The 21,925-nt window shown below is 39.5% G+C and overlaps 1 protein-coding gene across 1 annotated transcript; it reads right to left on the reverse strand.

Annotated features, from left to right (window-relative positions):
* Window positions 1-12,246: 12,246 nt before the first annotated feature.
* dap (cyclin-dependent kinase inhibitor dacapo) lies at window positions 12,247-21,220 on the reverse strand. The gene is made up of 2 exons (XM_011495606.1): window positions 19,725-21,220; window positions 12,247-12,414 (listed from the first exon to the last, which is right to left on the reverse strand). The coding sequence occupies exons 1-2, from the start codon at window positions 20,416-20,418 to the stop codon at window positions 12,314-12,316; spliced, it is 795 nt and encodes a 264-aa protein (XP_011493908.1). The 5' UTR covers window positions 20,419-21,220; the 3' UTR covers window positions 12,247-12,313.
* Between the last annotated feature and the right edge of the window lie 705 nt (window positions 21,221-21,925).

The following is a 21,925-nucleotide window of genomic DNA, read 5'->3' on the forward strand; positions in this document are numbered from 1 at the left end:
CTTCGATTCGGATCACCGCCCGCCTCCCTAGGCTACAGCTTAAAATGCCCTAGTAATTGTCTCTCAATCAGCCCAACATGTAAATAGGTGAAAACGAAGAAGGTTCAAGGTCTAGTAGACTTGCAGTGACAGCCAACTTCCCATAATAAGCACAAAAGTTGCGACGATGCATATATAAGTATGGAAATTTAGCACTACCTGTCGACGCATACAATAGACTCTGCTTTCGGACGAGTTTATTTTTACTCAAACCGAACGCGGCCGCAAGTTTATGCCACGCGCGCCTTCTTTGTCGAATAGTTCACTGCCCCCCACCCCATCATCTCTTGAACCCAGCACTCGGCCGTATTTCTTCTAATGCAACGATACAGCCCGCCAAATTTTCGGCCCCTAGAAAGAAGAGTAATTAGTACAAGAGATCGTGAAAGTACGTTGTGCAATTAAGGAATGACATTGCTAATCGTTTGTCGCAATACCGACGAATCTCCTCCGCGCTGATCAAACGGTGGCTTGGTAAATCGCCAAAGTCGTGTATGATGTACCCAGACCGCAGCAATGTAATATTTACAAGAGCCGCGGCGCGTGAGATCAGTCGGATACAAATTTCTTTATCAATCGCTAAATCGTGGCCGTGATTCGGCGATACGCGCTGAATTATAATGTACGTAATTCAAAGTACTGGCGAATCCGTGGAGAGAGGCGTCGGAATGTAAAGGTCGACATTAACAATGTTGAATATCTCGAAAACTTTGTTTACTTACGAGCCACGTATCGTCCATAATAAAGGCTGGCCACATAACAGTAGTATAACATTCTAATAAGTAGCGTGGGACGGCTTTACGTATGCATTGCCAGTGCAGTAGAGAGGAGTGCGTAATCGCGGCGAGGGGATGGCGAGAGGAGGATCCGGCAGTCGTGGCGCGATCCCAGAGATCAAGATGACACTCGAAGCAGTGGCAATTCTCCGGCCTGTTTGCACTTCACGGCCCACCTTTCTTGCATACGATGTGCCGAAGAGATGACCGAGACGCGACGTGCTTCGGGGTCAGGAAGTCGAGTAATGTCCAGCGGCTTCGGCACTGCGAGTGCCTCGTGAAATAAAGCTGCGCGAGCCTTTCGCGGCGATGATAACGGGCCGTGGGACTCGGGCCCGCGGAGAAGGAGGTGTATTGACCCGCGGCCATTGCAGCCCCGGGGAACGCGCCTCGGCCGCTGTCCGACGATACCCACCACAACCACACACGGACCAGCGTCCGCCTATCATCTAGTTACTCAAGCGACGGGAGCAGCGAGCAGCGGGGGTGGGTGCGCAACTCTAAAAATATAATAGCCGTCCATCGCGCCTAGCAACAGGGCGTCGTCGAAGGCGACCAGTACACGCGTCCGCGGTGCTCGAGTCCGTCACATCAGTCGCTACGCGTCCTTCCTGGAGGTTAGGGTTTCGCGCACTCGAGGCCCATAAACGCGCGGAAGCGTACCTGATGACGGTGACGGAAAAGAAGACGTACGCACGCTTTGGATAAGTTTAGCTTAGTTTAATGATTGGAGAAGAGATTCTCGTAGTCGCGGAGTTTCTAATAGACGCTGCCTTCGTTCCCTTAGTCAATTTTAATTGCTATATCTACTCCTTTTTTATTGCTAATGCGACGAAAAACTTAAGCTAAAGTGACATAAAAATGAGTCGTCTTCGAACCGGTAAGAAATAACAAGCCTTTAATCCGTATGGCCCTAAGGTGCGTTCGCGTGTAAATCCTGACGAGTGTACGGGAGCGGCAGGCGGTGTAATGGTTTTGAGAGAAGCGAATAGACCGAGACGAGACGAGATTGTATTGCGCACCTATCAGTCATTGTAACGTACTATCGTTGGTCATTATTAGCTTCGACGTCACTAGACCGCAAAGTGACTGCTCTTTTGTTTTTGTGCATGTGTGTGTGCGAGCCGCTAGCCGATCATAAGGCCTTCTTCCTTCCAATATTTTGAAGGCGAAAGCGTTGCCAAATCATTATCTAAACTCGTGCATATCCGAACTTTTCTCATTTTCTCAGTTAAGTATGCGAGCTTATTATAGCATTGTATATAAGTTATTGAAGAACTTGGTATTGCAGATATTTATTGGTAATACTGATCGGCTAGTTGCTCGTTCTCCATGTCAGCTCAATTTTATCTGTAGATCTACATTTTTGATGGATCGAGCATTAGTGTACAAAAATGAACGATCGTAACTTGCTAAAAAAGAACTTTTCAATGGCTAAATTTTTTGTGCTGATAATATTCTGATACAATTTTGAAAAACACTGTCAATATGAAAAAAGAGATGATAATGTGCGCCAGCCTGCCACCTGTTTAACTAAAAATGTAGATTTCCAAGCGCGCGAGACATTAACGGTATAAAAATTCTTTTAATGCCGATGAAGATATCTTGTAAAATTGATGTTTAAAGTATTTATAATAGATAATTGATTACGCGAGTAGTTTTAAATGAGCTATTTTTTCTTTTTAAATTCGTTCAATGCGTATAAAATGCCTCACAACAATTGTTTTAATTGAGAGTCGCCTTACAAAGTTAATTTGTTTTTTTTTTGTTAGTAGATGTGCACTTGGACTATAAGTATACACTACTCCCCATTAAATAATATTGCATATAATTGTTATGCCATTGCTTGCATAAGAATTTATGCTGAATGATGATAATTGCTAACAATGAGAATCGCGTATTTCTACTTAGTAAAATGAAAAAAGAAAACAAATATATACATACATATATATATATGCAAGGTATTGTAAGAACGTCGCGTTAAACATATAATTAAAAAACAAATGTTAAACTGCTTAATAGATGTTATTATACGTGATGTAAGCAATGATATAATAAATATAATATATAAACTTCATATTTATTATGTAGGCATAAAAATAATATAAAATTAAAAAATAATAGATTCAAAAATTGTTTTAAATAAATTTAAACTATAAAAGATCGGAGCCAGTTTGTTTGGCGTTTACTGTTTGGGTACGAGATGTAGGTCACGATTGGAGGTGAATATCAACTAGATATAAACAGAAATGCTAAACAAAAATATTTTGGATATTGAATCGTCATTTTCTTTGTGTAAATTAGCTTTATTTACATTATAAAAACGCCAATTAACGTAAACTTACTCTAATAGCACCGTAAATTGTAAATAATTCGAAAGATAAAACAGTTGGAGTGAGTAAGATAGGAAAAATGTAATTTCCATCATATTTCACTTATAATTTACATGAACCAACATTTATTTATAAAGTCTCTGTATTAGTGCTATTGGCTGTGGTAATGCGCTTATTTAAAATTGTAGGAAATAATTGTTGCTCAATCGTTCATCCTACATCGATAGCTGGTAAACGAAATGGCTGAAAAGTATGGATTACATGAAAAGGAGAATACCAATGTCGAATAAAGTAAATGAAAAATTTTAAATAAATACTAATAGGGAGTGTTAGGTAATGTTTTATAAAGCTTCAAGTATTAAATTATGGTGAGAGAAAATATTGGTTTTCATTATCGGTAATAGGTTCTCTGAAGAAAATATGTATATGCAAAATTTTTAAATTAGAGTAAATTGGAAAGGCTAAAAACATATGGGTGATAAAATGTGAAGAAAAGAGAACTTTCACGTTTTGGGAGCTGCCCGAACGTCTCGAAGTACCGTGTAAAGGCAAATGCGACGAAACCGAGTTCAAAGAAATTGTACGATGTAATAATACGATGTAATAAGTGTCTTTAATTTCATCAAGCGTTGTTCACCACGAGTGCAGTCCTCCAATCGTTAAAATGTTTCCCAGGAAGACTACCTTGTGCGAATGACAATGTCACGATGATTTTAATATTTTCAGATATGTATGTTTGGAAAGAGATGCCGACAAGAGATGCATCTATTTTCTTGGGCGACCTATGTATTATGCACTTTCAAGCAAACGTAATTTGAAAGAAATTTAGAAGCTTAATTAACTTATATGTATTTAATATAATTAAAAGATTTTATCGAAAAACGATTTTAATAGCTGCATAATGAAAACGTAAGAACACCATTGTTTTAAAAATGGATGATAATTCTAAAGGTAGGATAATTTTCAACTTTACTAGTGCAACTCATTTGAAAAAAACATGTTTTAAATATATTCAGTAAGTTTTACCTTTTCACCAAAAGGCTTCATTATTTATTTAACTTATTATATTATAATTATAATTCTTATTAATAAAATAAATCAATTTATAATATAATTTATATGTATTAGTATAAAATAACATATAATACATAACATTTAAACGATATGTTGAGGTATATTACATAAATTAATACAAAAAAATATATTGACGCGCGCGCGCGCGCGCATATAAACTTTGTCCTAAACATAAAAGGAAAGGAATCAAGTATTAAAATCATTATTATTTGCATTTGAAATAATTGAAAATATTGTTTCCTATTATTATACAACGAAAAAACTACTACCGTGTTAAGAAACAATGAAGTATCAATGTTCCGCGTTAAGTTATAACGTTGTTAATCGTAACGTTAAGCCGTGAGTGTATTAAACTGCAGAACAGCGGCTTAGTAATAATACACATTCGCGAACACTTTGCATTTTGCATCTATACACACGTGATTATACCATGTGATTGCGTTTACTCTTCTTTACTCCTTGATTTACCGATTGAAAATCAACATCGCAGAAATATTTATTTAAAAGAAATTTTTTAGTTGGCCTTGGTAAGCTCATTATAGAACCTTTTTTTCATTAGTTTTTTTTTTCTTTTGGTATATTTTCAAAAGAATGCTCCAATCTCTCATTATTTATGACTTTTGTAAGAATTTTTTTTAGTGAAATACAAAAATAATTTTAATGCCGTAGTTAAAGGTACTTTGTTCAATGTTAGTGTTCGTTTAATGTTAGGTTGTTCAAACAAATAAATTGCCACATGTGTTTTCAGACATAGTATTTTACTGATCATTATTATGATATTTAAAAATTTAATATCCGGGAGAATTTGTACTTAAAAACAGTCGTTTTTAGCTCGTATACTCGTATATTTACAAAAAATATATTTTAAGTTATTTCTCATAACAATGCAGCGGATTCGTTCAAATTTTCTTAAAATTGAGAATTTCCTTGAAATATTTCTTAGTTACTGAAACTTGTGCTCATTGTTTTTGAGTAATATCTCGATTCTCATGCACTCAATAAGGGAACAAGACCGCCTTTGTTATTATTTTATGGTCTCTTCAACTTTCACCAATTTCAAGAAACGCATTAGAAAGTGAATAATGTAGCGAGAGTGTTGAAACGTAAAATATAGCAATATTTAAGGTCAGTTGCTTCGAAGTCACTAAAAACGCAAATAATTTTAGCAGGACCATTAAATTATTAATGGAAAAATAATTCTATCCCGGGAGTCTGCGATATAAAGTAATTATAACGATAAGTAATAACTCTTAAATACAAAAGCTTCGCTCTTCGAAAAATGATTAATATGTTGATGTGTTGAATGATTGAAAATGAGTTGGAGAGCAAGTTTTGTAATTTGAGATTAAAGATGAATTTGAAATTTTCTTGTAAGAGTAAGATAAGAAGGAAGCTTGCTTTGAATCGTTGTGGTATACACATGGTTAAAAAGCGGCTCTTCTTATCTATGAGAAAAATGAAAGAGACACATGTTGTGTCGGCGTGTGCTTCAAGTATTCGGTCTCCTTCACAGTTCTCCAAAGTTTTGGAAACGATCGTCTCTTGTAACATCAGCCTTTAGTTGAAAACAGAACCGTAGGGACGTGTCATCGAGTGTTGCTGTGGTTACTTACGAAGAAGCTGGTAATTAAGATGAAAAGACATTTTATTCAGAAACATGTCAAGATATTAGTGTGCTAGTTATTGAAAATGAGTTTAATACCTAAGTTGCATAAATTTTAAGGAAAATCGAGATGAAAATTGCTTTTTCGACCCTCGCATAAGTCCCAGGATATACTCATCAAATTTGATCACTGAAAACATGAGTGCTGCTAAGGAAAAGTGCCGATTTAGTCATTAATAATATTTAAGCAATTATAAGGTGTGGCGCACTAGCTGCCGAGAGAATATCATCGTGGTATAGGTTTCGTCCTTTCGTGATTCGTTTCATGGCTCGCGCGATTATCAATCGTTAATCGAGACTCTTGCCCGTATAAAAGAAAAGCGATTCTCTTTACCTCCTTCAATAATGTAAAGTAATTCTTTCTCTCACTTTCTCTCTCTTTTGTCGCACTTGCTCGCAAAGCGCGAATAGGTGTAGCGAATCATTGAAGAGTTCGAGCGCTGTGGCTGTTCAACGAGTCGATTTCGTTTGAGGAAGAGGACGCGGAGAGTTGATGATTATACGTTTCACCGGCAATTTAGATACATCGCTTTCGCGACTTGGATACTTTCCCATAGTTGTAACCGCCAAGCAATGCACCGACACTAGTTCCCAAAGCCCAAAGTTTTCGGTACAGTTTTTTTATTTACAACCTGTCGTAGAGACATTTTCCGCTTTCAGGGTGGTCTATTTTGCAACTATTTCGTTCTTCCTCTTGTTCTCACTTAACGGACGTTCCCTCGTTGACTGTCGTTTTTTCACTTACGAACAATCGTGCTATGTACGCTTATGCCTTACCTTACACTAACCTTTTTCTTAAGTGCTTTATTTGCCCGGTTTGTTTATTATGACGAAAGCTTCTTCCATGCAGACCTTTAACAGCCAGTTGGATGAAGATTCTCGGATAATTATCGATCGGGCATTCGTTTAACTTATTTTATTTCTTTTGCGCGTTTTTGATTATTTGATTATTTGATATTTATTAGATATCTGAAATCGCAGTAGGTTAATATCTACAGTTAACTAATAATTATTAAGAAATAATTATTATACCACCAATTCGTAACTTCAACGTGGTATTCAAATCATTTTCGACAATGGAATGTTGAATATTTTTTAATTTTCTATTTGAATAAAATATATTCGAATAAGTACATTATAAAGTATAGGGGCTACTTAAGAATTGATTGCCCAAGTAAATCATTTGTTGAGAATTTTCGTAAACACATAATTGAATTTGTATACATTTACTAATTACTGACTATCTAAAGATTAGATAAAACTACTGAATAGGAACGATAAGATGATTGAAATTGGTTAATGCTAGCATTGCACAATCTGTTCTAGTTTAATTGTAGACAAATAGGAACCAGAAGTAGTCTAGAAATTAAAAAAAAAAACTTGTATAAAATAAAAGGAAACGTAAAAAAGTATGTTTGCAAGATAAAACGAGCGTTATAAAGAAATTGAAAGTAATTTAATCAGCATAAAAATAATTTATGTTGTCTACAAAACTGAAATTGTCGTCGCGTTCAGCAGTTACTGGAATGATTTTTAAGATGCTGCTAGCGTACTTTCGTATTCATGAATTCTTTAATAATTTTTCCTTACATTGTACCGCACTGACCAATTACCTAATACGGGTTTAAATAAAAAAAATTAATAATAAGTAAGCACTTTAATTTCAATCGATAATGCGATTCTTCGGGCGACAGAATTTTTACAATCAATTATATAAATGCTTTTTCGTAATTACCGCGTTGGGCAATGAGGAAGTTATGGCATAACTAACAGAGGAAACACATTAAATCGAATGTTATAATACTAAAATAACAGACGTGATAATGTTGCAAATCATTGGTAATCAATGAAATGATATCTGATAAACGCGAATTAGCTAAAAATTCCCTAAAGAATTAAATTAAGTTTCTTTTCTTATTATTCTCTATATTTTTTGACAGCACGAGTATAGGGCAAGACAGGATAATTTATATTGCCGGTATGCGTATCTAAAAAGCCTGGGAAAAATATATACTCATTGATGGTATAAGATCAAAGTAGCGTAAAGGACTCGAGTATAAAAGTATGGGTATGGAGATATCGCTTAGTAACCAAGGAGGCTGATATGGCAAAGGAATAAGTCTTCGGCAAGCATGCATAATATCCGAAATCGTATTGATTATAGCTAACTAGATCGTTATGCGTCAGTTTCTGACCCATTGATGACGTGGGTGCACCTCTTCTCGTTCGCGGCTGCGGAGAAAAAAGTATTAAAGAGCCATGGAACCTCAGAAAAAAAGTAACCAGAGACTTTCAGCCCTTCTTGCCAAAGGGCCCTTAGGAAAGATTAGGCGGTGTGCGAAGAGAAGCTCAAACAAGAAGGTGGGAAGTCATCTGAGGGAAGAGTACGACAAAGAGATAGAGAAGAATGAAAGAAGTCTATCGGGTGTAGAGAGGTTGCGGAGGAAAAAAGAAGACCGAATGGACCAGTGGAACGGGAGATAGGGTCGTCGATTTGCAAAAGAACTTGCGCACCTGCTGCCGGATCAGTGGAGGTTAGTTCGCCAAGCTCTGGTTTCGTGCACCTGCTCTTTCTTAATTCAGCGTCGACGACCTGGGGAAGACTAGTCCGGATCGAGTAGTAATCCTCGATGAAAAAATAATTAGACCCATCTACACTGCCTTGCACCCTTTGAATTTATCTTCGTCGTCTCTTGTAACTTTCGTTCCCTCTACCATGGTTTGTATAATTTGTCCTGTAGATTCACTCTATTAGACAATTTCGTATGAAATATACGTCTTTGAATGAAAATTTGAAATTGATACAGAGATAGTCGGAAAGAAGAAAAGGTAACTATTTTTCCTCTAATTTTTAAATTTCGTAATCTACATTGCATTTTCGAGCCAATAAAATATTTTAGAAAAGTTTCATTAGTTATTGACTAATTCCGTTCTTAAACAGTGAAATTCATACGTCATGTTAAAATTGAATTTTACTTGTTAGAATGGCAAATAATGTATAAAATTTATATGAACTCGTTCCATTGGAAATTGTGAAAAACTTTTTGAAATTTTGAATTCAACAATATAGCCTTTTATATTTACAACCATGATTATAAATATTAAATAATAAAAGGTGATTTTTATATTCGTAATTTGATATTTGATTCCAAAAGAATTTGATTATTTTATGACTGAATTAACGTCAGGATGTTTAAAACAATTATATTTGTTTAGTATAATAAAAACCTAATCACAACGTTTAATGCATAAATTATTTTCTCATTTTAAATTAAGTAGACAAAAATATTTTCAAGAATTTATGATGAAAATTTGGATTGTTTTGTAGAGGAAAAATAAGAAACTGTGTTAATTTTCTTTGTTTTTTTTTTTTTAAATAAATTTTATAATAAACAATAGCATATTATTCGCTTACATATGTTAGTTTCTTTTAAACTCTCTTAAAATCTACTATTCTCACTTATGCAATAATATTATCGTTACACGTGTAATTTTTATAATCGGTTCGCTGTCGAACCCGCAAACGACGCATGATTCACTGGGTATTCTGTTATCCCATTTTTACTCTTAAATTCATCTGCATTCATACGATCATTTGTTCATTACTATTCATTATAACTCTCTTAGCATATTTTTCTAACTTATTTATCATTGTCTCTATGTCTAATTATACAATTAAAACTACCAGCTAAGTTACGTTTACTGAGATCATACTAATACATCACAGGGTTACATAGATATACGTTTTTACTTTTTTCGGTTTTTTTTTCTTTGCTGCTTTATGATTACAAATGCAACTTTTTCACTTCTCATCATAATGTATGTTTTTAATAATTTAAGTTTATAACGATGAAAATGAACAAGCCAATGAAAAAAGTTACATTCACTTTTTAAATTGCATGTGAAACAATTGTTTTTAATAAGTAAATAGTCGATTAAAGGAAATTTTGTTTTTGTCATAACCACGAAAAAAATGTTTATTAAAAAATAATTCAATTTCAAAAGCTTACTATTTTATTTTTTAAATTCAATCTAGTTTAGTAAGCTTTGCGTATCATCGTCGTTGGAATTTAATATTTTTAATGGTTTCGGAAAAAACTGTGTAACCACAAGTCGTATTTTTGAATTGTAATCTCAACCAAAAAATACAATTATTGCAGGAAAGGTAGAAAAAAAACGACAAACGTCCTCGTGTTAGTAGATATTTCAATGATTTTTATTCTTTCTTGGAGCACGAGAAATGAATTTTTCAATAATCTTTACTAACCGAATCTTATTCCATTATATATGAAAATATTTTAAAGATTATGGAGCATTGTAAATAAATATAAAATAACGATCCCGAATAAGCCGTGTTTTTGTTTTGATTCGTTTTGTTTTGTTTTGATAAGTGCTCACTCAGACGCATACTGCGATGAATAAAAAGTGAGATAAACAGTCATTTTAACTTTTTCACACGCACATGTACGTTTTTGTTTTCCATTACTTATGAAATATATGTTTACCATATGCATTGTGTAGAGAATGACGTGCATTATTCAAGAATGTGTACTGTGAATTCGTGTCGTTTTTTGACATTGAGGGCGAAACCGATTTATACACGGAATTATAGAAAGGCGGAAATTCTTGAAAGTTATGCCGTAACTTTTATAGAAATAAAGAAAGAGGTTAGAATAGATATTATTCATTCGTAGGCGTGATGCGTTAAATATTAACGTCATAACAAAGTACCTTAGAAATGTTAGTAATCTTTATTTATTTAATGTAGGATATCTTTATATCCTATTTTGATCGTTTGCGATGTGTTGAAATGGATTTTGTTAACAGAACGCATATTTGTACAATTTCATCACTTTTATTATAAAAATTCATTACATCATTAGTCGTTTATGTGCAAAAAGTAAAAAAAATTACATGTGTAAGAACAATAACAGAATTCATGTGCTTTGATTTTATGATTTGTTTTGCTGTTTTTTATCAATTGTCGTCCTTTTTCTCGTCTATATTCCATAAGACGAAGACCGAAGACCATTTTTTCAAAAATAAATTTTTATTAATAATAAACATGGATCCACGAAGATAACGAATAATTTATGGGATGTGAGAATAATTAAAAAGTAATGTATACGATGAGGCCGTGCAATTTACCCAACGGCTTTTGTCCCGAAGCAACGATTGAAGTGTCACAATGACGCGTTGAATGCCGTGTGTGGGAGATTAAAGAAGTACGCCGTAAAAGTTTGGGTTAAGCGGCATTCTCGACAAAATGCCGCAGTTAATAATAACTGATCCCATTTTTGATTTGCCCTCTTACGTTTTTAACTATAAAAATTACGAAAACATTCAAGTCCCCTTAAATAATAAAAAAATCTTTATTTTACATATTATACATATTTAAAAACTATGGACTCTAATCAGCTGAGTAAAAAGGCGATTTTGAGGATTAGATCGTGAAAATCGCCTTGATACTTAAGGAAGTGAAGAACCTCGGCGAGGAGTGGAGGGACGCGTGTGCGCGCTATCATCAGCTCCGCGTTAAGGTCCGTGTCTTCCTCGCGATTAGTAGTTTCCTACGAGCAAACAAAAGGAAGCAAAAGGAAATAAACGGGAGGGAGGAGAGAGGGTGGGAAGGATGGAGTAAAAAAGGGAGGGATCTATATATATATATATATATATATATATATATATATATATAAAGGGAGAGAGAAAGAGAGAGAGAGAGAGAGAAAGGATAAAGAAAAAACGATCTTCGAGACTTTGTGAAGGTTCTAGCATACCGTAGGCAAATAAACCTGGTGGAGGCTCGTGGCTCGATTCACAAGCCTCCAGCTAAAGAGCTCATCGAAACCGTCGTATCGCAGGTTAGCAAACACACAATTTATAATAAAGGACAAAAATACATTAATATACTCTCTGCTTAAGGGCTAAAGAAACGCATAATGAAGGATATGGACCTTAGACGTCTATCTAATATTCTTGTATATTTGCACTTTACGCGTCGAACGAGATAAGAGCCCCACACGCGCGCACCTGGAAGCGCAAACGATAATCTGTCGGGTTTCGCCCGGTTCTTTCGCCTCCGTCCGTCCGTCTACACCTCCCTCCCGCTTGGTCGGTCTGCCTCAATCGGGACATACGTCGCCCGGGGAGGGAAAACGGATAAATCTAGGTGAATGGCACAGGAGAGAAGGGTCGACCTTCGCGCGTGCGTGCCGCTCCTTCGACTTTCATTTTTCTTATTGAACCTTCGTGTGCGAAAGCTGTCGCTGCTGCTGTACTTTTTAGTTCGCCCTTTGCCACTAAAGCACGTATATGTATCTACGTGCGCGTGCTCAAGGGCGGTGGCTGAGGAAGGGGCGCTTGGCAGGATGCCGCTACTTCTCTTTCGGGTCCTCCCTCGGATCTTGTCCGACTCAAGTTGCTCGTGCTTAGCTGCGTATCTGACCGGCGTTGCGAGAGACCTTCTCCGAGGGCTCCAGCATACTCTTTCCTGAGCTGTTCAGGGTGCGCTTTCGGCTCTTCATGAAATCTGTAAACAAAAAGTGGAAAAAGGGCTTGTGATTAATTTGGCTACGTCAACTGCGCTTAGGCATTGAATTTCGCAGCAATTAAGTTATGGAAGGCGGATAGGCTAAATTTAACATATTTATATGTTTATAATCATCGTCAAAAGCTCTCTTGGTCGATAAAAATCTGTAAATGTAAAAATAAATTTCAGTTCGCGAAATAGGTAGCAAGCAGTAAGAGAAGAAAGCAAGGCGCATCCGAGATGAATATTTGATATTTCTATATTTACACGGCATCCGAAGCATCCAATTTTGTTTTTTCATTCGGACAAATAAGCAAACGATGATTTTTCGAGGTACTGAAAAATCCAACGAATGTTAAGGCATAACGGAACTTGTATTTGTAACTCATTCATGGGTATAAAAGTTCCAGACCCAAACCAATGTAATTGCAAATTTCTTCGCGTGATACATAAAGCATAGCCCGCGAAGTTTCGCGACTACACGGCATGCATATTCGTATTAAAAGGGAGAAAAAAAAAGCTTTAACCTTGCCGCGCGATCACACTTGGACGAAGGTCAGTTTTCATATAAACGGCACCACATAAATTATTCGTGCATTCGCTTTGGCTCTCGAACGCACATTTGCATACTTTAATTATATTCTGACTGCTCTTTCACAATGCAACAGTTCGCAAGGCCGACGTAATACTAACATTTCGTGTCCTCGTCTTTTGTTAAAACAAAAAAAATTATCTTTAATGTTTTTACATTTAAATTTAACCGTACAAATGTCGAGCAGTTGAAACTAGCTTCAATGGTCAAAGGACCAAATGTAACAATCCCGATGATCCACTGATTGGATTTGCAAATACTTCATTTAAAGAAACGCCGAGTCACTCTAATATCTATTAAATTATGCTGTTATTAATATCGGCGTACGGCATATGAAGATTTATTTCATAAGCGCGCATATTAAAACATGCCATTTGTTATTGCAAATATTGTATAGCAAATGAATCAACAGACGAGGCAATGCAACTGCTTATTCTTTGTTCATACATTAGACACTATCGCATAACATGCCAAAGAATTATAAATTTGTAATTATCCACAAGTAAATAAGACATAGAGAAATTGAGTTGTGCAGTTCTTTTTTTTTATGAGTAGTTGAACATACTGTCATTTTGCATTAGATAAGCAATGTAATTTAATGTTTCTCGTAAGTTTTGTTGTTCTTTTTGGAAATAAGGAGCTTGTTTATGATATGACATTATGATTTGAATTTATGTATTATTACGGGTAGATATTTACGTATAAAATGAAACATTGTAATAACAAAAATAATTCAATAAGTATACATGTGGTTCGAGAAATTCTTTGGCATTATTTTCGAATTCTTATTTAATTGGAATTTAGTTGAGTCATGTGGGTGGAAATCGAGGCATCGATAAAGCAAAAGTAAGAGATAAGAAGAAAAAGAAAATTAATATTCCGTCCTCGAAATTGTCCAACGCTCACCCGGTTCTTGAATTACCGTAAATGAATTCAAATGAATTCAAATTTGAGCAAATTAGAATTTTACCCGAAAATACAACGTTGGCGCACGTGACCTTATAACTACATCAGCCTTTGCCAGTTGAATCTACCATTAGTCCAACAGCAGTAGACATTGGAATATAATTAAAAAAAGGAGAGAACAGCATGCGACAAAAAGCAGTGTCTTTTTCGTTTTGACAATATAAAGTATATACGCCCCGTGTTCACCCCTTGTTAGATCTCCATCCGTAGGAATAGTAGTAGTAGTAGTAGTAAAAAGCGCTCGTGCGCTTGCCTTTTTTGAGTTCACGACGGTGGCAATGTCTAGCCATATGTTTTCTTAGTGTAGATGCGTTGCTTATAAGCCCCTGCACACGCGACGCCCCTATATTATATAAACTTCGTCCGAATAATGATGCTACGTAAAAATTACGCGTTTTGCGTGTTTATTTATTGCGCGCGTGGGCGGTGACAATAAGTGGATGGAATTCTAACGGCTGACGTTCGCAAAAATTCAGGAGATTCATACCAATGTTGATTTTCTTTTTATTATAGTTTCCTGAGAGGCCCTTGCAATCTGAAATTCCGTGCATTTAAATATCAAGACTCTTTTTAATTATTATAGCGTTATTATTATGCTATTTTTTTCTTCATAGGAAGCATGCAATTTCAAGCAAATAAAAGTATGGTGTTATAACACACTTAGACTTTGAATTGGTTCGAATTAAAATAAATGAATTGCCAATGTTGATATAAATTAGAAAAGGACGTTTGCCGCTCAATACATGGGCCAACAATCTACCGGCAAATGTGTCTAAAAAAAAATTGGTTGGTAATTTCGTGATGGTGAGTTATAAAAATGATTGGATTAAGGTACTAGAAATCCATACTTGTATTTTTTCAATTCTTTGACACCCTGATGTATTCGAATCTCTTTTATACATCTCAATGACCACAGCTGTTTCGATGTGCGAGCGATGAGGCGGCATGAAAGGCGGGCAATTGTACCCGCGCCAAGAAGAATGGCGTTAAATGGGCACGGGGAGATGAGGGACGATCAGTGATCAATAATCAAATACATCGCAATTCCCAACGCAATAGCATTGCCATGGGATCTACTAATGCCCAGTAACGTCCTACGACTCCAGGCGCACTCCTCCTGAGATTCAATACTCAATATATACATCGCTCTATATTACATTGGCTTGCCCCTCCCCGTCAACTCACCTACTTACCTAACTACCTTCCTACCCACCTAACTACCTACTTTTCCGGTCCTTCATTTCGTCCGGCAGTTTATGAGGCCCGCGGCAGCGGCGGCGGGGACACGATAAATCATTTGATTCGGCATTGGCGCTTGGTTTGGGGTACGCAGTGAAATGACACGGAATGATCGAGTGCGCCCGTTTCGTTCGACTACTCGGCATACTTTTTTCGACGTTATTTTCCGTTGGTTATGGCAATTTCAAGAGGGTTCCCGAATTCACCTTGGTCAAACGCATCGATCGCTTATAATAATCAGATTTGAGTATTTTCAAAATATTCGATATCTAGGCAGAAAGAGAGAAATAGTGGGGCTATTCAATCAAAATCAGCTTAATATAAATATTAACGTTTAGTGCAAGATGGAATAGGAATATCATTAGCACGAAATAATCGAACATTAACCGACAGATTACGTAGAATGGAAATTATCAGTTGGTAGTTGGTAGTCCGTAGTGCTGCGATTATGAATCGACATTTCCTTACTCAACATCAATCTTTAATGTCTACTACGTATAATAATAAACCTAACAATAATACAATCATATGTATGGGCATTTTATTATATTTGAATTGACTTGATTTAACATGCACCTATATGCATTGAAAACATTTGAAAATAGTAGTGAGTTGTGTTGGGACGCAAAATGTTCGTTAAATAAACGAAGGATAATTCCAGAGACAGTGGGCTCCCAAAAGTCGGAATGCCAAGAAAAGATTTATTTTTCAGTTCCATTGAAATTTGCATTCCCGTTCGAATGTCATGACCGACGCACGCCGACTGACTACTGCATATACAACAATACGAGTCACAAAACGGTCGAAGCGTAGTAAGAACCGTTGCGCGTATGTTGCTGCAACAACAGCGTAAACACCGAATTCCTAGAAAGTCAACGGCTACTAAATACTGCTTACTTGCCCACGAAATAACAACCAATGGCATTATTGATGCAGCCTATATCCACGAGGTCACAGAAAATCGAAGTCCCATTTGAATTCCTCTTCGATATTCCGAGTTCGCAGCGAATTTGGCGCATAACGCCCCAATTAACAACCAAGAAAATATAAAGGGTTTGTGAACGGTGAGAAAGTCATTCAAGACTGAATGTGCTTCTCGATGGATAGTGACTGTTAAGAGACGACGAGGGGTAGGAAACGGAGAAGGGGGTGGAGGAGTGGAGGAGGTCGAAAAGATGGGAAATTTAAATCGCGCGTCGAGACTTTAAAAGCTCCCCTCGCGATTTTAAATGGCGTTACGGGTTTATAACGTCAGTGGAAGAGCGACGGGTGGACGCTAGCTGGCTTACGAAAATAAAACCCCTCCTCTCCCGGGCGACGCATTATGCTCGCACAGCTGATACCCCCATGTGCGTCCCCGCTGCAAACCCATTCCCTGCATCAGAGTTGAGGCGCACTTCCGTTGACCGAGGGGGTCGACGAGTGTTCTTCGAGAAGGGGATTACACGCACTACGAGGGTGCGAGGGTGCGAGGGTGCGAGGGTGCCACAGGGGCAACGCTACCCCCCCCCCCCATTACGGAGCCTTACGACGACTAACAGCTGACTGCACCACACTGCTCATTAATAAAGTACGTTACGCGCTCTTGGGAATGCGATGGTCTTCACCCTCCTCTCCACCCCTATCCCTATTTCCGCGGCCCCCTCGTCAAATTGAAAAAGTGGGAAAACGACGGCAAGCCCCATCGATTGTTTCGCCAGATTGCGGTTTGAACTATTTATTGGCTACCGAGGCTATCCACCAAGCCGTCGAATTATCTCGGCCCGCGGCTTCTTCCTACATTACGAAGCTCAGTGACAATTAACAATTATTAATTGCTCGCAATGATAACTATTCATTTGGGAGTTTTATCATGCGATTTTGCCAGTAATGATGCGTATTTACTGAAGCAGCGGAGGGACATTAAGGATGCTAGAGGGGGCAGGTCGTCCGCCGTTCCATTAAAAGGTCGACGAGAAAAGTAGTGCAGATTTGCATTTGGCTAAAATTTCAATTGGACTGCCGTAAGCGAGTCTAAATCGAATCTCTCTTTCCTCCCATCTATCTTTATTTCCTCATTTATAACGTTAAAAATGGCGCTACATGTACGAACTCCGCCGACAACGACAACTCACGCGTTCGCTTGTGATAACGAAAAATTGAACGACACTATAATTGCGCGATAGCTGGGAGATGTTTGGAGCAGTCTGATGCAACGGATATGATGAGACATACTTATGAGACGAATAGACTCGCGTTTGAAATCAAATTATTATTTATACAAGCAAAGCGCATCTACGAGATCACCACGAGAGAATTCCTTGAGTTGTGGCTAGAACGGAGAGGGGCGACGACGGCCTCCTCGAGGGCAGTATGCTCTGGGGCAAAAACTACTACGCGTTTACTCATCGAGTGCAAGCTGGAGCCAACCCCAGAAGGGGAGAGGGCATTGAGGGCTTGTCAAGTCCGAAAATAGTCATAGGCGTCGCGTGGGTAAGAGTAGCGTAACGATGCGGGGGCAATGCGTCGTTTACATCTCGTTGAGTCGCGTTGCTTTTGTAGTGGATTGGTGTTGCCGATGGGAGAGGAGAAGGCGTATGGAGAAGGGACGCGTTTGCCGACCGAGGCTCGAGAAGACGAGCCGGCTCTTGGATTCCCCGTGGCTGGTTTGTTCCATAAACCAAACATGGTTAAGAAGGGACTCGCCACATCCGCGCTCCGTTGTTTTTGTTCACTTTTATCAAGACATGCGTCCCTATGAGCCTTCTTATATCTCGACGAGGTGCTTGGTCCAGAGTCGCTGTCCTCGCCCCCTCTACGCCTCTGTTCGATGTTCGTCGGGAGGCGCGAGGCAATTTATCCCTTCGCTCTACACTCCGTTTTTTCAATCTTCTACAATCGTATTGATATCATCGAACGTTATTATATTGACAGTTCTTTTTGACTTCATCCCTTAGCTATTCTTTTAATCATTGCATTCGTCTACTTGAGATGTACGACTTTTCAAAATGTACAAATTCGCTCAAACTACTGATAAAAAACTGATGTTACTTCGTCTATTAAAAGCCCAGTTTAATTGGTCGTAAAATCGAAAGGGCAATTACTTTCATGATTTAAATACATTTAATAATAATAATAATAAACGTTGATTATCGATCAATCTAGTTATTCTTATTTTTAAGCGGTTATGTAAATTCGTATCTATATAAATTGGACTTCCATGTTAATTATTATTGCAATTACATTGTATTATTTCGGCCCTTCTTTCTGGTTCATAGAAAATACCGATCAATGAACGGTCAACGCACTTTTCGGTAATGGCTTTAATATTTATATCGCATATATTTAATATAGTTTTTTTATTATATATAAGTACTCTATGTATTTTTATAGAAGTACGTTCAATTTAATTAGGGGAGAGAATACCTGGCCTCGGTGTATTTCAATATAAAGAATAGTATATTATATACTGTTGCCAGTTAACAATACGGCATTTGTTTTGATTATGTGCTCGACTCGATATATATGCTTGCTTCGACGAGTTTAGGTAATGATACAGGTCGTCTTTAATTTAAAGCAGCGTCAATCGGATCGCTAATGATTATTAAAATTATTACTAAGTAGATGCAAAGTACTATTAAAAAGGATCAGCGCGTTAATGTATTAATTATTTGCTAAACGTTCAAAATTTTAATTAAATACGTTGGCAATAGAGATGTGCTATGTACTACTGCGCGGTTATTTTATAGTGATTACAAATTAAAGTTTTTCATTTTGTTAATGGGCAGTAGATTTTTAATTTTGTACATAAGTACGCTGGAAGCCTGATTCGTTGGTCGGTCGAATTATTGGAAGAGTAAGGTTAGGTGGTTCAACCCAATGTAACTTGAAATTGTTTTTCAAATGCGTGTCCTCCTGTCGTTTAGAATGACCATTAAATAATAGCTATTGAATATAAACTCAATATATTCCAAATAATATACCAACCGGATCCCTTGCCATTTGAAAAGTCGGATGTTGGGTGATTCATCAAAAAAAAAAAAAAAAATTTTTCAAATGCGTGTCCTCCTGTCGTTTAGAATGACCATTAAATAATAGCTATTGAATATAAACTCAATATATTCCAAATAATATACCAACCGGATCCCTTGCCATTTGAAAAGTCGGATGTTGGGTGATTCATCAAAAAAAAAAAAAAAAAAGAAAGAAAGAAAGAAAAAAAAAATAAAAACGAAAGAGAGTTACAGTTCGTTATGTCTTGGCTTATTCTAGCATGCAAAAAGCGGCAAAAAGGATGTAGAGGTAAGGGACAAGTTAAAAAGAAAAATGTCAAGTCGGAAAATTGAATGGTTCGTTTGGCGATGTGCTGCCGTGGTGGCATCATTCCTGACATAAGTTTTAATTGTGACAAGAACAATGAAGAATGAAGAGGAAATAGGCGAGAGAGCTGGAGGATGAGAGCTCCGATCGGTCAAGTAAAAATAGCAAAAAGTTTAAGGAGTCGAAAGGCGAGAATACAAAAATGAATACTAACCAGTGATGGAAGCTTGCTTTCGCGGATGTGATAGCATCGGTGTGCTGCTCGGCTGTTCCCTCAGTGGCGCAGCGGCCTTCTTATTACGGTCCTTCGATCTGAAGCTAAGCTCGGCGATTGCGGGTACGACGTCGGGTGTCCTTTCACCGATGGGAGGAACGCGGGCCTCCTGAGGAGGCGTCCGTTCGCTTGTCAGTAGCGTCGTCGTGGTCGCGAGGGCCAGCGGCGGCGGCGGTAGCCGCGGCGCTACCGTCTCCTCTTCCGCGCTTAGCCTGCGGTTCCGCGGGGACCTCGCAGATTTTGTAGCCTTCCGGGGCGTCGCCGGCGAATGCTTCCTCAGATAGGGCATGCCCCGGAGGGCGTAAGGTTCCGGCACGACGTCCTGCGCCGTGACGAGCTCCCACTCGAAGCGCGAGCTGCCGGTGCTCTTGGGCACCTCCAGCCGGAAGTCGAAGCCCCAGCGCTCGGCGTCGAGCATCGATTGAGCCCGGAGCTCGCGCTCAGTCAGGGCGCGGGCCGCCGCATGGTCCACGGGCCCAAAGAGTTCGCGGCGCACCCGCGCGAGGGCGGCCCTACTCGGCGTAACGCGGCCTACGCCGACGCCGACACCGACACCGCCGCTGCTCCCGACCATGACGCCGAGGTTTCGGCTCATCTCCGTCATCATCGCCGGGTTAAGCACGCGCGCGCTCATATTATCGCGGTCCACGCGGCCGAGCGACGCTACGGTGCTCCTCCCCGCACCCTTATCTTCCGTCGCTGCGCTCGCGCGAGACTCGGGTTGGGCTGCGCTCTTCCCCCGACGGAGGCAACAACGCCTCTCGGCAGCGAGCGCTCGCGAGCACGTGATCGGCTCCGAGGGCTTTGCGCGGGAAGCCCGACCCGGGGCTTCCTGGAACTGGGGGCTCCCTTGATCACCGCTTCACTCTCACTCCTTTATCCTCCTGCTCCTATTCTTCACCAATGTATATATACGACGCTGGGCTATTATCGCCGTCCTCCTTTCTCTTCTTTCTTTCTTCTTCTACTTCGAAGCGGCGACAGCGACGCGGCCTCGCAAGCCCGAGCCACCACAGCCACTCATATAAACGTGGCAACGACGCCGGAGCGCGAGGGCACGCGTGTACGCGCACCCGCTCCTCTCTTCACTTCTCGAGCCGGGCTAGCAAGGAGGACTCTTGCGCGTCCTCTCCTCCCACCCTCCTTTTCGCTCGCTCACTCTTTCTTTCTTTCTGTCTCTCTCTCGCGCGCGGGTGCGCGAGCTCTTCCTTCTTTTCTTTATTTCTTCTGCTTTGCTTCTCGGATACTCCTTGTGCCCGACGAGACTCTCCCCTTTCTCCGTCTCACTTTGACCGGCACTTGGGAACTTGGCGCTTTTTGCTCAGGCCTTTCCGACACGACCGTCACAATGACGATAACAACAACAACGAAAACAAAGATGAGAAAGACTACGACGATCAGGACCACAACCACAATCACGACTACGGCTCCTGCTGATGCTGCTATTGCTATTACTCTTATTATTGTTACTTTTACTGCTATTACTGCTACTACTATTATTACGATGACGACAACGACGACGACAACGTCGACGACGTCGACGATAACAGCAAAACTCCCGCGAACCGCGCGAAGCGGATCTGCACACGGCACGTAGGCCTGGCCCGATGCGAAGCGCCGTCGTTGTCTCGCAAAGTAAAGGCAGAGGCAGGCTGCCGAGCGAGGAAAACGAGGAGAGCGAGTGGTGGGGGATCGCGGCTCCTGGTGCCGTCTTCGTTGCTCCGACTAGCCGTGAGTCGCGCGCGTGCGTAACGTGGCTGGCGGCCTCGATATCACTACACTCGACCGACACGAGCACGTTTTCTTCCGTTCCCGCGCAAAGCCTCACGGCTCTGTGTGTGGCCGCTCAGCAACAGCAGGTGACGCCAAGAAGCGCGAGCGCGATAAGCCGCCAATAGGCGAAAACTCGGGAAAGCGACGCTGATAACGGTTACGGTCTGTGTTTCTGGTTAAGTGGCTCGGCACCCTCGTGACGAGGCGAGGAGCGCGGAAACGCCTAATACACGTTCAAGGCGCTTTCTGGCGACTGACTGAACGCCGGTTGACGCGGCCTGGCAAGCGGTTAAGCCGCCGCCGCCGCTGCTGCCGCCGTCGACCGGCACTCGGCCCTTCTCGATTCTCTTCGGGATTGTCGCCGCCTC

The sequence above is a fragment of the Ceratosolen solmsi genome, unplaced genomic scaffold, assembly GCF_000503995.2.
Source record: "Ceratosolen solmsi marchali unplaced genomic scaffold, CerSol_1.0 scaffold11, whole genome shotgun sequence".
In the NCBI taxonomy this organism is placed as follows: domain Eukaryota; kingdom Metazoa; phylum Arthropoda; class Insecta; order Hymenoptera; family Agaonidae; genus Ceratosolen; species Ceratosolen solmsi.